Source organism: Haemaphysalis longicornis, unplaced genomic scaffold, assembly GCF_048455015.1.
Source record: "Haemaphysalis longicornis isolate Haplotype H1 unplaced genomic scaffold, Haemaphysalis longicornis Haplotype H1 scaffold_6, whole genome shotgun sequence".
Taxonomy (NCBI): Eukaryota; Metazoa; Arthropoda; class Arachnida; order Ixodida; family Ixodidae; genus Haemaphysalis; species Haemaphysalis longicornis.
The window spans coordinates 79924459-79937776 of NW_027526407.1; the positions used below are offsets into that span (position 1 = coordinate 79924459).

A 13318-nucleotide genomic window follows, 5' to 3' on the forward strand; every position below is an offset into this window, starting at 1 on the left:
ACGTGGACACATGCGTGCCCAGTTCGCAACATATACGGACAGAAGACATACCGAGTAATTGATCGCTAGCTGTTGTTCGGGTTAATTTTTTGGGCGCCCGAGATGGTAAACTTGTAGCATTGGTTGATCTATTTCAGATGAATCGTGAGCGGCCAGAACGAGCGTAAGTTGTGGGCGACGATTGCGAAGACGGTCGCTTTTCTTAGATACGCGATGGTGGCGTCATTCGTCCGCTACTCTAACTTGGACATGGTCAACAATGTTTGCTGACTATAGGTAGCATTGCATCACTCTCGCTAGTACTGTTTAAGTAAGCGTACACGTGGTAAGCGTTAAGTCATCTGCTGGCGAGCGACGTAGACGGAATCGCGCGGTACATCACACCAGATTGGCTAAAATAGAACAGTTCACAAGCGCAGCACAATTGCCTGGCAGTTTGAAATATTTTTTTTTCTTGGCGCTCCTTGCCAGTTAATGAAGTTGTCTTCATTTCCGACTTGTGTATACAAACAAAGCCACGGCTTCCGAGCTGCCGTGTTCGTGTACGCGTGGCCTCACCCTCTTGATCTCCTTGACGGCTCGATGCACTCCCAGAAGCATGGCCGCCTCGTAGATGTCGAGAGCAGTGAACGGGTCGGCGTCGAGGAATCCGGTCTCCATGAACAGCACGAGGGCCTCGAAAACCTCGGGCTTGACATCTTGCAGCTCCAACTGTGAAGGCGTTTATATCCCCCGGCACGCGCAATGTACCCTTTTGCAGGTGCGCTCTGCGCATGCGCTACTCTCGCTCCCAGTGACCGATCCGCTATTCTTGGGGGGGGAGGTGGGGGAGGGGGGGGGGGCAAAATGTAAACAAAACGACGCCATATTGGATTAGCCAGTTGCGAACGCCGAGCCAGCTAAGTTATATATTCTAGGCACTATAGCTAAGTGGTGCTCCACTTTGTGAGCCCTAAAAGCGGCAGCCAGGTAGGCGGTATACGGCTGCCATTAAAAATTTTCTCTGCGACCAAAACCATGCGTGGCGCCTGGGACGGCTTCTTCAACTAGGCAGGACAGGCGGGGAAAAAAAAAGGGGGGGGGGGGGGTCTTCTATAATCCCCCAAGTGTGGTTCAGGCAGCCGCCACAAGAGGTCTACGCTAGCGAAAAAAAAAGTCCATTCCTAGATAGTTAGAGCAGACCGGAGTACCGGTCCCATATGGCACCCGGTACATGGTATAGGCGTCAGAACATTTGACAGTATACATGAACCATTGTCCTGCATGCGCAGGTCAGCTGACCCCAACGTTTTTTTAGATTAGGTGATGACCTAATCTAAAAACGTTGGCTGACCCTGTAGCGGGTGCGTGGCTAAGATGATGATGATGATGATGATTGCTAGTGGTATCCCCTTTGTAGCGGGTTCATGACGTGTCATTTTACAAAAAAAAAAAAAAGACTCGTATACCTATGTTTTACACTCTTCTTTTAATACTAGCGCTGCTCTTATAGGGCAGGCACGAAATACTTATTAGACACAAAATACTTACTTTTTTTTCTGTTACAGGTAATAGCTGTCCTAGGCAATACCGTATTTACCCGATTCTAACGCGCCCCCGATTCTAACGCACACCCGATTTTCCTGGCAAGAAAACCAAAAAAATTTCCCCGCATTTCCCCGAGGGGAAGAATGTGAAAGTGCGAATGCACGAGTTGAATTTGCGCGGTTCGGTAATGTTCGCGAAAGAGAGATCACACACACACACAGACACACACAACTACAAAGAAAGAAAGATGCATTTATTCACAGACACCTATTTGTGTTGTCGTTGTACTTGATTGCTAGAGCGGATCTCAGCTTTGAAATTTCGTGTCAGTACTCCTTTAAGCGGGTGCATTAGCCCTTCTCACGCCCGATTCCTGGCCAATCCCCCACGTGGGTATGTGCCATGTCAGCGGCCAGGCAGCGCGCGCTTATCTCCCCCCGTTGCCAAGGAAGACGAGGAGCGCGCGCACCCGCAGCTGTTGCTATGTGGACGGACGGCGGTCGCCGGAATTCAGGGTCGCTTATAAAGTGCATTCGCACTTAAAAACTTGCACCTCCGATTGTTAAGCGCACGGGACTTTGTGACCCAGACAAACGAATGCGAGAGAAACGGGTGATTTATTTCCCGAAGTAATCTCACTCATCTCACTCGTCGCTCTCCGCTGACCACAACATCTCGGCCTCGGTGCCTTCAAGCGCGTTCGCGATGCCACACTTCTGCACGAACGTTCATTCATGGTCTATGGGATCGTGGCCCACGCCTCACACGCCTATCCTGAGAGCTTCTCCAGAGGTGCACGCTTCAGCCGACCGCTCGTTTTGAACGCGTGGGAGCCGCTGCTGCCATTGCTGTTATCAAGCGCGCAAGTGAAACGATTTGACGATTTGTGTGAACTCCGATAGAAAAGCCTAGGCGCCTAGGCTTGCTGCGTCCGAAAAATCGTTGCTAAAAGCTTTGGCGCCATCTTGAGATGGCGATGGCGATGGCGATGGGTGGGGCGAAATTTCCGCTGTTTCGGCAGTTTCGGTTTTGTATCCGATTCTAACACGCATGCGATTTTTCGGCCTATTTTTTCAGAAAAAAAGTGCACGTTAGAATCGGGTAAATACGGTAATCCCCTATCTGCTTTTCGTCCACCAGAATTTTAATCTTCTAAGGCCGGCCTGGAGGGTGCGTTCCAAGCACGTCTGCTGCTATTCTTCACAACTCTGTTACCGCTCTACGAAGCGCTGCAACTACCACGGAAGGAACAGCTGCATGCTAGTGGAGAGTGCAGTAACTGCACAGAACGCACAGAGGGCGACAGTACGAAGGGGAGATTGGCGTATGTACGGCCGGGTTCCGGCTAGCGTGGTCTTGCCAGCGTCAATGAGCGCTGACACTCTCAGTCAACTTAAATGAAAACAAAATACCAGTTTGTAGGATCAATAAAAGACTCCTGTATTCCGATGACAATGATAGCAATTAGATCGCATACTTCAAAGAAATAATGGCGATATTAGGGCCTTGGCCTTCCGAATGTTTTTACTGTGTTTCTCTTATGTACCCTGAAGTTCTTGTTATCCCAGTTTTCTGCATATCGGCAAACATTCGCGTTATTATATTTGTTTTTAGTGTAAGGTACTACGAAGGTTTTGTCACTTCTGTATCAGTTACGTTTCTGTATTACTTTCTGTGTATTCTTTGTTATTGTGGATGACCGCCCTGTTACTGTTTGAAGTTTGTACCCCCCTTACTCAATGCTCTCATTGAGCTTGTAAGGTATCATAAATAAATAAAATAAATAAAATGGACGCAGCAGTGGCGACTCCCCTGCCACTTTCCGGCGATTACTCTATGACGTCACAGAATCCTGTTCGTGTGATTGGTGGACTCCGACCAAAGCACCGTCAAGAAACACAATCGCGCAATTGTAGTGGGGTCTATAGTTCCGTCAGACCGTGCTGAATGCAAACGTGTCGTTGACATGCTGAAAACTGTTTTTAGTTCTGGGCCATCCTTACGTAACTTTTCTCCACGTCACTGTAGCGCCAAATTTGAAAGTTGTTTCACATTTCTTGCGTTTTCTCGGCTAAAAAACGTCCTTTGGGGCTGGGATGGATCTGAGTGGGTTAGCAAAAGCTTGTTCTTTCAAAATAAATGAAGTTGTATTTTGTCCGCATAGCCCCCTTAAGGAAACGACCTTCAATTTTTTACAAATTTTGGGACCAGCTAACGTGTAAGCGCAACAAAATGGACTGTCAAGGCCTCTTTTTCATTTATTGTTATTAAGTATGAACGACAAAGCATCGTCAGTGAATTCGCCATTTCTCACGACACTAAAAGGAGCGCAAGTGGACAAGATTAGGCGCAAGGTCACGTGTCTTTTTGCCGCCGTAACACCTAGCGCGGTTCAAGATGATGACATTCAAACCAGCCCCTTTCGCCATTATTTTGAAGAAATAAGCCGTCAGTAATGTGTTCTCCTGCGAATACGTTTGAGAATACACTTGTACGAGCGCTAGCTTTTAATTATTCCAAAACTTGTCATCATGTAGTAACCCACTAAAATAAAAATAAAAATAAGTCTGTTCCTGCAGACGACCAGCCAAGTCTGTCTGCAGCAGCGCGTGCGTACCGGTATCCTGAGCGCGTCCTGGGGCAGTTTGTGGAAGCACTTGGCAAAGTAGCAGCTGTGCTTCTTCAGGAGCTCCAGGTCCACTTCGAATGTGCGGCCAGCCACGCGGACGTTCACCATGGTGGGGCCTGCATTTTGTGGAACCGAGTGTCGAGGGGTTTGTCCGTGCACCAACCCCCCTATTCATCCATCCATCCATCCATCCATCCATCCATCCATCCATCCATCCATCCATCCATCCATCCATCCATCCATCCATCCAGTCATCTGCCAATCCTTCATCTGCCCACCCACCCATCCATCCATCCATCCATCCATCCATCCATCCATCCAGACATCTGGTATCTCTCTCTCTCTCTCTCTCTCTCTCTCTCTCTCTCTCTCTCTCTCTCTCTCTCTCTCTCTCTCTCTCTCTCTCTCTCTCTCTCTCTCTCTCTCTCTCTCTCTCTCTCTCTCGCTCCCGCATTGCTAAGACAAGCAGTTATACATACCCGACGCCTGCTGGCTTCGGCCCTGGAAAGTTGAAACGAAGCAAATAAAAGATAAACGAGTTTCGTTATCGCAAAATAATAAAAAGACTCAAAGCCAAAACTTATCTCGCACTGAGGAATCGCTCACAGCTTTGAGGTACTAAGCACAGGTGCTTCCAAGCTCGCCAATCCTCTGCGCGTATAAGGCTCATTCACTATCACCGAGTGTTAATTGCGCGTCAAATTTCCTTTAAGGTAAAACAAAATTGGGACACCTTCGCACTAGCTGCGCGAAGACTGGGCAGGCAGCAAAGCTAGCTGCCCCACCTAGCTTATTTTTGGTTCGGCTAAGTTTATGCGTGGTTATGCTGTCTGCGCGGTTGTGCGTCGAGACTTGGTCAAGTTTTCGGCGTGGCGCCGTCGTTAGCCTCAGAGAAGGAACACACTCGGTCGTTAGAGTATGTGCACTGTACGCGAGCTCGTAACTCCGCATCTCTGCAACTCGCTGACGTTTCGCCGTCGCTTTACCGGATCAATGTTCGGAATTGGAGCGAAGTAGTCATATCCGTTCTCGAGTAGCGGCGCGGCGGCCTTTTCGCCGCGGTTCCTCTTCGAGAGTGACGGTCTTTTTTTGCCGCCGATCTCTCCCTCGGTCGGAGACCCGGCTGTTGCACGTCACATGGATTTCCGAACGTGCAGCTGCAAGTTCTCGATAAGTGGCAGGCCCGGATCGTTTGTCCACAGTCTTTCATACCTCTCCCAACGTGGACCGCGTTCTGCGCACGCGCTAGAACCGGCTTCGCGAACTCGACGTAGCTTTTCTACCCTTCCCGCTTGAGGTGCAACAGCACGTGAACTGTATATGTACAAGCGCGCACGCACGCACACACACGCACGCACACATACATAATGCCGCGAATCGTGCATTGGGTTTCATTATGAAGAAACAACGCCTTCCTCTTCCTCGTCTTTCTTGCGCTGGTTGTTTCTTCATAATGAAACCGTACCAACTCGCCCAACTTGCCATCTTGATGCATTGGGTTTGTTTATGTTTTGTGTTTACCGCCAGCCTGCGCCGGGTTGTGTCATCTGTGTCCCAAGTGAAGCGCGTGTTGCATTCTTTCTTTCTTTGCCGCACGGGTTATCACATTTGACAGGGAGAGTGTTTCGCCTAACGTCACTGGCTTAGAAAAGTCGTCTTTGATCTACAGTGTTCTCGATGTAATTCGACGGTTTGAGAAACATCCGCGCCAAAAGATAAATGCCCGCAGAGCAGGCGCCGCGCGGCATTCGATTCGCCCACACTCGCCTGCGCTTGTCACTTTGTTGACTGCTGCTTCGCCGCCTGTGTAATTTTTGAGTTGTTAGGGGAGCACAAGTTCGCTCAAACAAACGTGTTTTCCTGCAAGCTCACTCGTCATCGGCCAACTCGTCACAGGTAAACTGGTCTGGAATGCCAACTCGTCACAGGGAATTTCGTACGAGGAATTCTCGTACCACCGGAATATTCGTCACACGGAAAACTCGCATTACAAGATTGTTTTCTAAAGCGATGTTTCCGCCTGCTATATATACGTCGCCCATTTCAAAATGATGTAGGCGAGCAAGTGTTCTTTCAAAGTTTTTAACGCAGGAAGTTATGCCGCCATACCGAGGTATACTAAAATGATAATAGCCTGCAAATTTGTATACATGGCACGCAAAAAAGTAAACAAATTGTTATAAATGACGCAGTGAACAGGTTGTACATAAAATAAAAAAATGTTTATTGCGCTCTCTTTGTACTGTTGTACTATTTGTACTATTGCACTGTTGTCTCGTTGTGTAGGCGTCTTCAACGCTGGGTTGCGACGTTGTTCACTTCTTCAGTGCCGGCAGCGGATGTTGCGGGAAATATTCCGGAGCGTATTGACTGTGGCTCAGCCGTTGTGATCAGCCAGGATTCTTGCGATGCAATCGTTGACATCTTGGTACTTGCGAGCTAGCCGTGAGGGGTGCCGTCCGACGATGACTACTACCACCACCGTGAAAAGCGACAACGGAACAGGTTAACAAAAGGCCCCACAAGATTTTTTCGCTTAGGCTGGCCCGAATATGTATTCAGCGCAGTGAAACAAACATTATTAATATTTAAAAAACAATTGCCCGCCGCGGTGGCGCAGCTGGATATGACGCTGTGCTGTTGAGCCCAAGGAAGCGCGTTCGGTTCCCGGCCGCGGCGGACGCTTTTCTGGTGGAGGCGAGAAGCGAAAACGTCCGTGTGTTCGAGATTTCGACGCACGCATATTAAACATCCCCAGGTGGTCAAAATGATTTCAGAGCCCTCCACTACGGCGCGCCTGGTCACTTGTGTGGCGTCGGCGCGTTATAAAACCTCACAATCAATCAAATCAACAAATAAACAATTTCAAACCTAATGCAATGCCTGGTGGTGTATCCTTCAGTGTTTACATAGAAAGAAATCCTCCAGCTTAGCTATGGTTCAAGCCTTGCGCGAGTTGGTGCAAGCTTCGCCAGTTTTTATTTTTTTTATTCGCAGACTGAAAGTGGGGGTGCGGGTTGTATGCAAGGTCAAATTAGACGCGCGAAAATACGGACGTACACCACGTCAACACCGCTGACGATCAGCACTTGAAGAATTGCAAATCGCGCTGACCTCTACCCCCCTCCCCAGCAAAAGAAAAAAAAAAAAAGCTCTTTATGCACACCTGCTGCTCACACAGACCTCCGCACGCCTTCCTAAACAGCCGGGACGAATTTACCATTGTAGAAACCAGCCTCAGACGGCTTTAAACGCCAATTTCCGGTCAGGGCTTCCAGACTTTTGTTCACACGGCCTCGGTGTAACGAAATCCATGTGACGAGAAGGCACCTCGCACGAGAGTGCCTTCGAGATGGCACTCGAGATGGATCTCGAGATGGCACTGTACGAGAAGGCCGGTGTGACGAGTTGGTCTACGACGACTTTTCCGGTGACGAGTGGGCTTGTGACGAGTGGGCTCGTTCACGCACAATTTACACACGCAACCTACACACAGGGTTGTAATTGTCGGCCTCCGTCAGGAAACATTTCGCAGTGTACTGCACAGTTAACTTAATCAAGTCGCAACATTTACAAAAAGAAACGTACATTATGAATTTCAGTGCCGACGAGACATTGAAACAAAAACGCAGCACTAAGTAAAAAAAAAAAAAAACGTTTTTTTTTCTCGGAACCCGCTTGAACCTGTTTGAACCGGTTCGAACCTAAACTAAATGGTACTCGGGAACCGAACCCGAGAGGCTTGAACCCGAATTCCTGAGCCGATTCAGAAAAAAAAAAAAAACGATCCCGGGCCATCTCCGCTAACGCGAAACCTGGGGAGGGGCGAAGCATGCAGTGAAGTGTATTCTTGGCGCCTTGGTGTTTTTCCCCCCGCAGATAAAACTGTTGGGGGGTACAGGTATACAGCTTTGCTGCAAAAGTCTCTTTGAAGCACGAAGCACGAAGCGTTCTTGTCTTTGAAGCACGAAGCGTTCTAGCGCGAGGCATTGGAGAACGAGTGTTTCGCTGTGTTCTTTGCGTTACGTTCTAGCGCGAGGCGTTGCAAAACGAGTGTCCCGGTGTTTTAGTACCGTGACCACATGATGCTACGACGACATGAGACGCCGACAGGCCGAGCCTCTAAGCGGCTTCGCCACTAAAAATTCTAATTTGACACCCTGGCTATGACTGACCATACGTACACATTCTACGAACTTTTTTTATTTAAGCGAAAGCCTTCGATGTCTTATCAAACGCGACAAGAGATCGTAGTCGTCGTCCGAGCCAACACGAGTTGCACCGAATGGACACCGCTGCGAGGAGAAATTGTACAGGAGCACATTTGGGTTCGTGTGGGATTTGAGCCAGGATCCTCAGAGCGGGATCCAAGTGCGTTGCCGTAGTTGAACAAGACAACCTTGCGCTTGCCGCATGACGATTGAGCTTCACGGCCCGTGAGCAGAACACGCGGAAGAGAGCTCTGACTGTGGGGAGGCTGCCGCGTGGACTGCGGCCTGTCTGCTTGTCGGAGGAACTTGCGTCAAAGGACGAACAAATGAGAGCGAATAAACAGACGCAAGCTCGACATAGTAGAAGCATTTGATAATCGCTCGGCTTTCGCTTTCAAAACACGGCAGCACAGTCAAGTTCTCTCGACTTTGTTTGAATAAACTTTTACTGAAACCCAATCCCTGGAGGCGGAACATGCGGGCGAGGCCTTAGTCCAGGAGCGCCTGCAATTCCTTTATTCCGTTTTCCCGTAGGAGAGGAAACCCCGTCGTTGTACGACAGGAGCGAAAGGTCTTTTCCTACCATGTTCGCAAACTGCATTTTCTGTGAAAGATGAGAAAAAAATGGTCGGACACGTCTTCCGGTAAAATGTAGCGCTGCGCAGCATTTCTGGGATTAATTCTGGTCCTCTTTTCTTTATTTTTTTGGGGACACAAATAATTTTGGGGCAGGGCCTTTGATGCTTAAACGTGGTCAAGAAGCCCTCATACTGCGTCCTAGCTTTCAGCCTTCACTCGCACTCGCGAGTGAGCACCGACGCTGTCGATTATGTGCATACCATCAGCTGCCCACGAAGAGGCGCTTACACGTCGGAGTGGTCCATGAGCGCTCTCAGTGAGCCAGACTCTGCAGTCTGGCTCACTGAAGCGCTTATTGAATGGGTACAAAATACAGCCCTTAAAATTTGGGTTACATGTCAACGCCAGCGTCCTTAGGCCGCCGCGGTGGTTCCGTGCCCTTGTGCTGATGAAGCAAGCACGCGGGTTTCGGTGCCTGTCGAACCTAAGCCCACTTAACACGCTCCGGGACCTATATACACGCTGCAGTTTTTGGTGTTCGCCTTAATAAAAAAATTAAGCCGTTACGCTCAACGTACAAGCTGTCAAAAGTGCAGAGCAGTGATTCGCCATAATGGGCTGTGGCGCCATTATACGCTGACTGCTACCACCCAATGCAATTCAAATTTCCCTCCTTTGCAGTGCTCCCGCGCCTCCTGCCTGAAACAGCGCCAGCGGGAGTTCTGTTCCTATTGTGCTTGCATTTCCTCATGCGCTTGCCGGCGTTGCACAGCCACTTTTTTTTTTTTTTTTTTTTTGCTTACTATTGCAAAAACCAACCCAACGAGCGTTCCGAACTAAATGAACGCGGGTGCTGCCGTTTAGTTACGTACTATATTTTGCCTGAATTGTACCTGCAGTTTTCTTCGCGCTAAACAATGGGGAGATGTATGCCAAGCGCCAGCGGTTGACGAGTTTCGAACGGTTATAACTATTTAAAACGCTTGGTTTTCGAAGCCTCTGCTCACGCTGCAGGCTCTACTTGGGTCCGTTATCTCGCTTCGCCGCCTGATTCCGGCAGTCGCTTGGCATCGAGCGTTACAGCGAGCTACGCGACGACAAGGCGAGTCCCTAAAATGTTCTGCACTTAAAGAAACGGACGCCGCTGCTTGGAGTCGAACCCGCCACCTGCTGCACAACCACGGCGGGTTACAAAAAGGTTCCTTAGACTCAGCCCCGTTCCTTCAGTCTTCTGCGTTGCGCACACCGAGCAAGCGTAGCCCTCGTTCTCCTCTCCAACCGTCGACCTAGAGCATGCAATGGCACATTATATAAGCACTCACCAACATGACTCTACCGCTGAACAGTTCTCGTCGTGGGAGGCTACAGGAGACGCTTCGTCGGAGCCGGGGTTCGAAGCGCCTGCCCTGTGCCTTCTTCTTCGCCTTCTTTCACGAACCAAATGCGCGCTAGCCACGGTGATAGCCAGCCTAGCGGCAAAAACCCAGCACTTCATTGTTTGACAAATGTGACTGGGGTAATCGGCAGAACCTTTTATTGGAGAAGGAGTACCATGGGTCACGATGTTTGAATGCTCAGCACGTTGGAGGGACAAGGATATCTCCAGTGATGCTGGCAGGAGGTTCTGTACTGCATACCAACGTTCACGCAAAGAGAGAGAGAGAGAAAAAGCTTTTAATTAAAGGAGAAAGGTTTGCCAGAATATCACCACTGACACGCTACTCGGCGGGGGAATGGGTAGGGGAGGGTAGAAAAGGCCCTATAGATAGCAGGGCAGAAGAACGAGGAGAAAAGAAGTAAAAAAAATCAGACATCGCGGAGTTTGTGGGAGCAGCTCGATGAACATCACGACCTCAGTAGTATTTTAAATCAGTTCAGTGACGCCTATATCGTCCAGGCCGCTACTGCTTTGCGTTGAGCTGAAGGGGAGGGCCATGGACCGAGGAGTATACTTTTAAGCTGATTGGTCCTGTGCGTAGGTGCTCGATCTCCTGCACCAAACGGCACCTCGTGAGCATGTAAGGGGGGCACTCTAACAGTACGTGTTCCACGGTTTCCGGCGATCCATGCAGCGCTTACGAAAACATACCTGTTTCGACTCGGTGCAACCTCGAATCCTTACTGTGATGTATAACGTTCACGTAAGCCGACTATAAATGTGATGGGGAGTCTTCGAGGCCGACATTTAGATGTCCACGTCAATGCTGGTTCAAAAATGTGGTTGATTCCTCTTTCATAGGAATCGGTAAAACACCAAAGTAAAATGTGCACTCACAGGAGAAGAAGTTGTGCATCGATATGAACCTGCGCGTCGTTATTTATATTTCGTCGCTATGGCACCGTTACACGCACCAACATTAAACACTAGATAACACGTGCCGGAGCATTGTGTGAATCCGAGTTAAACCCCAGGCGCTCGCAAACCGTGGGAACGAAACTGAACGGGTTGTCAGCGAATCGTTTGGTGAAGTCAGTCTTGTAGGTGTGCTTGACGAGTGAAGTGCTGCTGCCGGGTCGCTTCGGCAAAGGTGCGACCGCATTGGTCCTGCTCCGTAGCGTGTATACGTACGCCAGACGCTTGCGTTGCGATGAGCTCAGCTTTCATTTTTTTTCTTTGTGGAGAACTTCATCAGAAGCTTTGACAAATCTACAAAGATGACTACAATTTGTTGTTGAGCTTCCAGCGATAAATAAAAATTACGGCTGTTTAGACGACGTCCTGTGTCTACTGCCCCATTTCTTGTGAAAGGCCACAGCAGTGGACTACATTTTGTGACTGCGAACAATCGCTGCAGGTACTAAGCTACCCAATGAAGCGAGGCGCATATGATCAGCTGACCACTGATGTCGCTATCCTGTTTAAGGAGTTGAGTGAAAAGGGCCACATGGTGGGTGCTTCAGTGGATACCAAGTCACTATGGCATCGCTGGAAATGAGTTGGTGGATGCAGAAGCACAGCAGGCACACCACAGCGGAACTCTGGGAGGAAGTGCTGGCCAGCTCTAGCCTCGAAGAGCAGCTTCGGCTGATCCACCGGGCTGAGGCGGCTGGACGCTCCAACGGGGTCCTGAACTGAGGAAACCGCCCGCTTGACTCATCTCATTAAATAAAGTTTATTCTCTCTCTCTCTCTCTCTCTTGGCTACACCCATCACAGGGCAGGATGCTAACGCGATACTCTACCGAGCACGTAAACAAGCTACAGCGTTGCATTCGTCTGACCCGCTGAATCGACATGAACGGCTTCACAGGCTCGATCCAGAGCAAAAGTTATGTCTCACTCATGCTCCTCGACTTCGCAGAGGTCACGAGACATTGCTACACAGGCTGCTTCTTGGAGTAGCATTGTCCAGGAAGTATATCTCCACACAATCAGACGCGAGGAAAGCCCGGACTGCCTTCTGTGCGGTTGTCCTGAGACTATCGAACATTTGCTTAGCGCTTATCCAAAGTACTCTAGAGAGCGAAAGGACCTTGAGGCAGCATTACTACGCTTGTACACTCGCCCTCTGTCCGAACAAAAGATTTTGGGCACGCGGGCTGACAACAGGAAACAAAGCCTAGCCGTTAAAGCCCTGCTCATATTTCTTAGTGGCTCCTCTCTGGATTCTCGGCTCTAGGTTGCGACAAAATTTAACAGACTGCAAAACAATACCCGAATTTTTTTTTATGGACGATAATCATGTGCTTTTGAAAAGTGGACTGTAGTCATCTGATTCAGTGCCCCGTTGTACGTATGATATTTATTGGTTTTACTGCTTGAGTGTAGATAAATCATTTGTGGATTTCATTGCCATTTCATACCTTCCATATTCATTCCTTTCTCTTTTTTGCCCCCAGCATCCTCGTCCCAGTGGGAAGTAGCAGGCCCAAGAAGGGTTTCTCAGACCGACCTCTTCTCCTTTTCAATAAACATTTACTCTCGTTCTCACACGACTGTTTATATTCTATCAGCTGAGTAACAGTTGACAATGCCTTTCTGAATCGATTTCGATACAGATAAAAAAATGGGGCAGCTTGCACTGGGGGTGCAATGTTTGAGAAACAGCGAAGCGAGGGGTCGACCTATAGCTTCTTTCGGTTTTGCCAAGTTTTGCTAGGTTTTGCTAGGCTTTGCCAGGTTTTGTTAAGTTTTGCGATGTTCGTGTTAGGGTATAGGCTAAGTGTGGAGGGCTGAGGCCATGTTTAGCGTGATTTTACAAGGCCCTATGGTCCTCCACGCTGGCGGCGGATCCCAGGGGTGAAGAAGCTATGTCGACCCTCGGCTTTGCTGTTTCTCCAGCCTTGCGCTTTGAGTTTTAGTAGCCCAAGAAAGACGATCTCCTTTAAAAGGGTATAACAAGGGGTACGCATGCGCATATGCCTATTGTGCT

General features: G+C 49.1%; 1 protein-coding gene across 1 annotated transcript in view; it reads right to left on the reverse strand.

Annotated features, from left to right (window-relative positions):
- The window catches only part of LOC144143561 (uncharacterized), a 55447-nt gene extending 50758 nt beyond the window's left edge, over positions 1-4689 (reverse strand). The window contains exons 1-3 of the mRNA XM_077675358.1: positions 4636-4689; positions 4145-4272; positions 559-711 (exon numbers count right to left, since the gene is read on the reverse strand). Of these exons, the coding sequence (XP_077531484.1) occupies positions 559-711; positions 4145-4264 (273 nt within the window). The 5' untranslated portion in view covers positions 4265-4272; positions 4636-4689. The remainder of the gene's footprint in view (positions 1-558; positions 712-4144; positions 4273-4635) is intronic.
- Positions 4690-13318: the final 8629 nt, after the last annotated feature.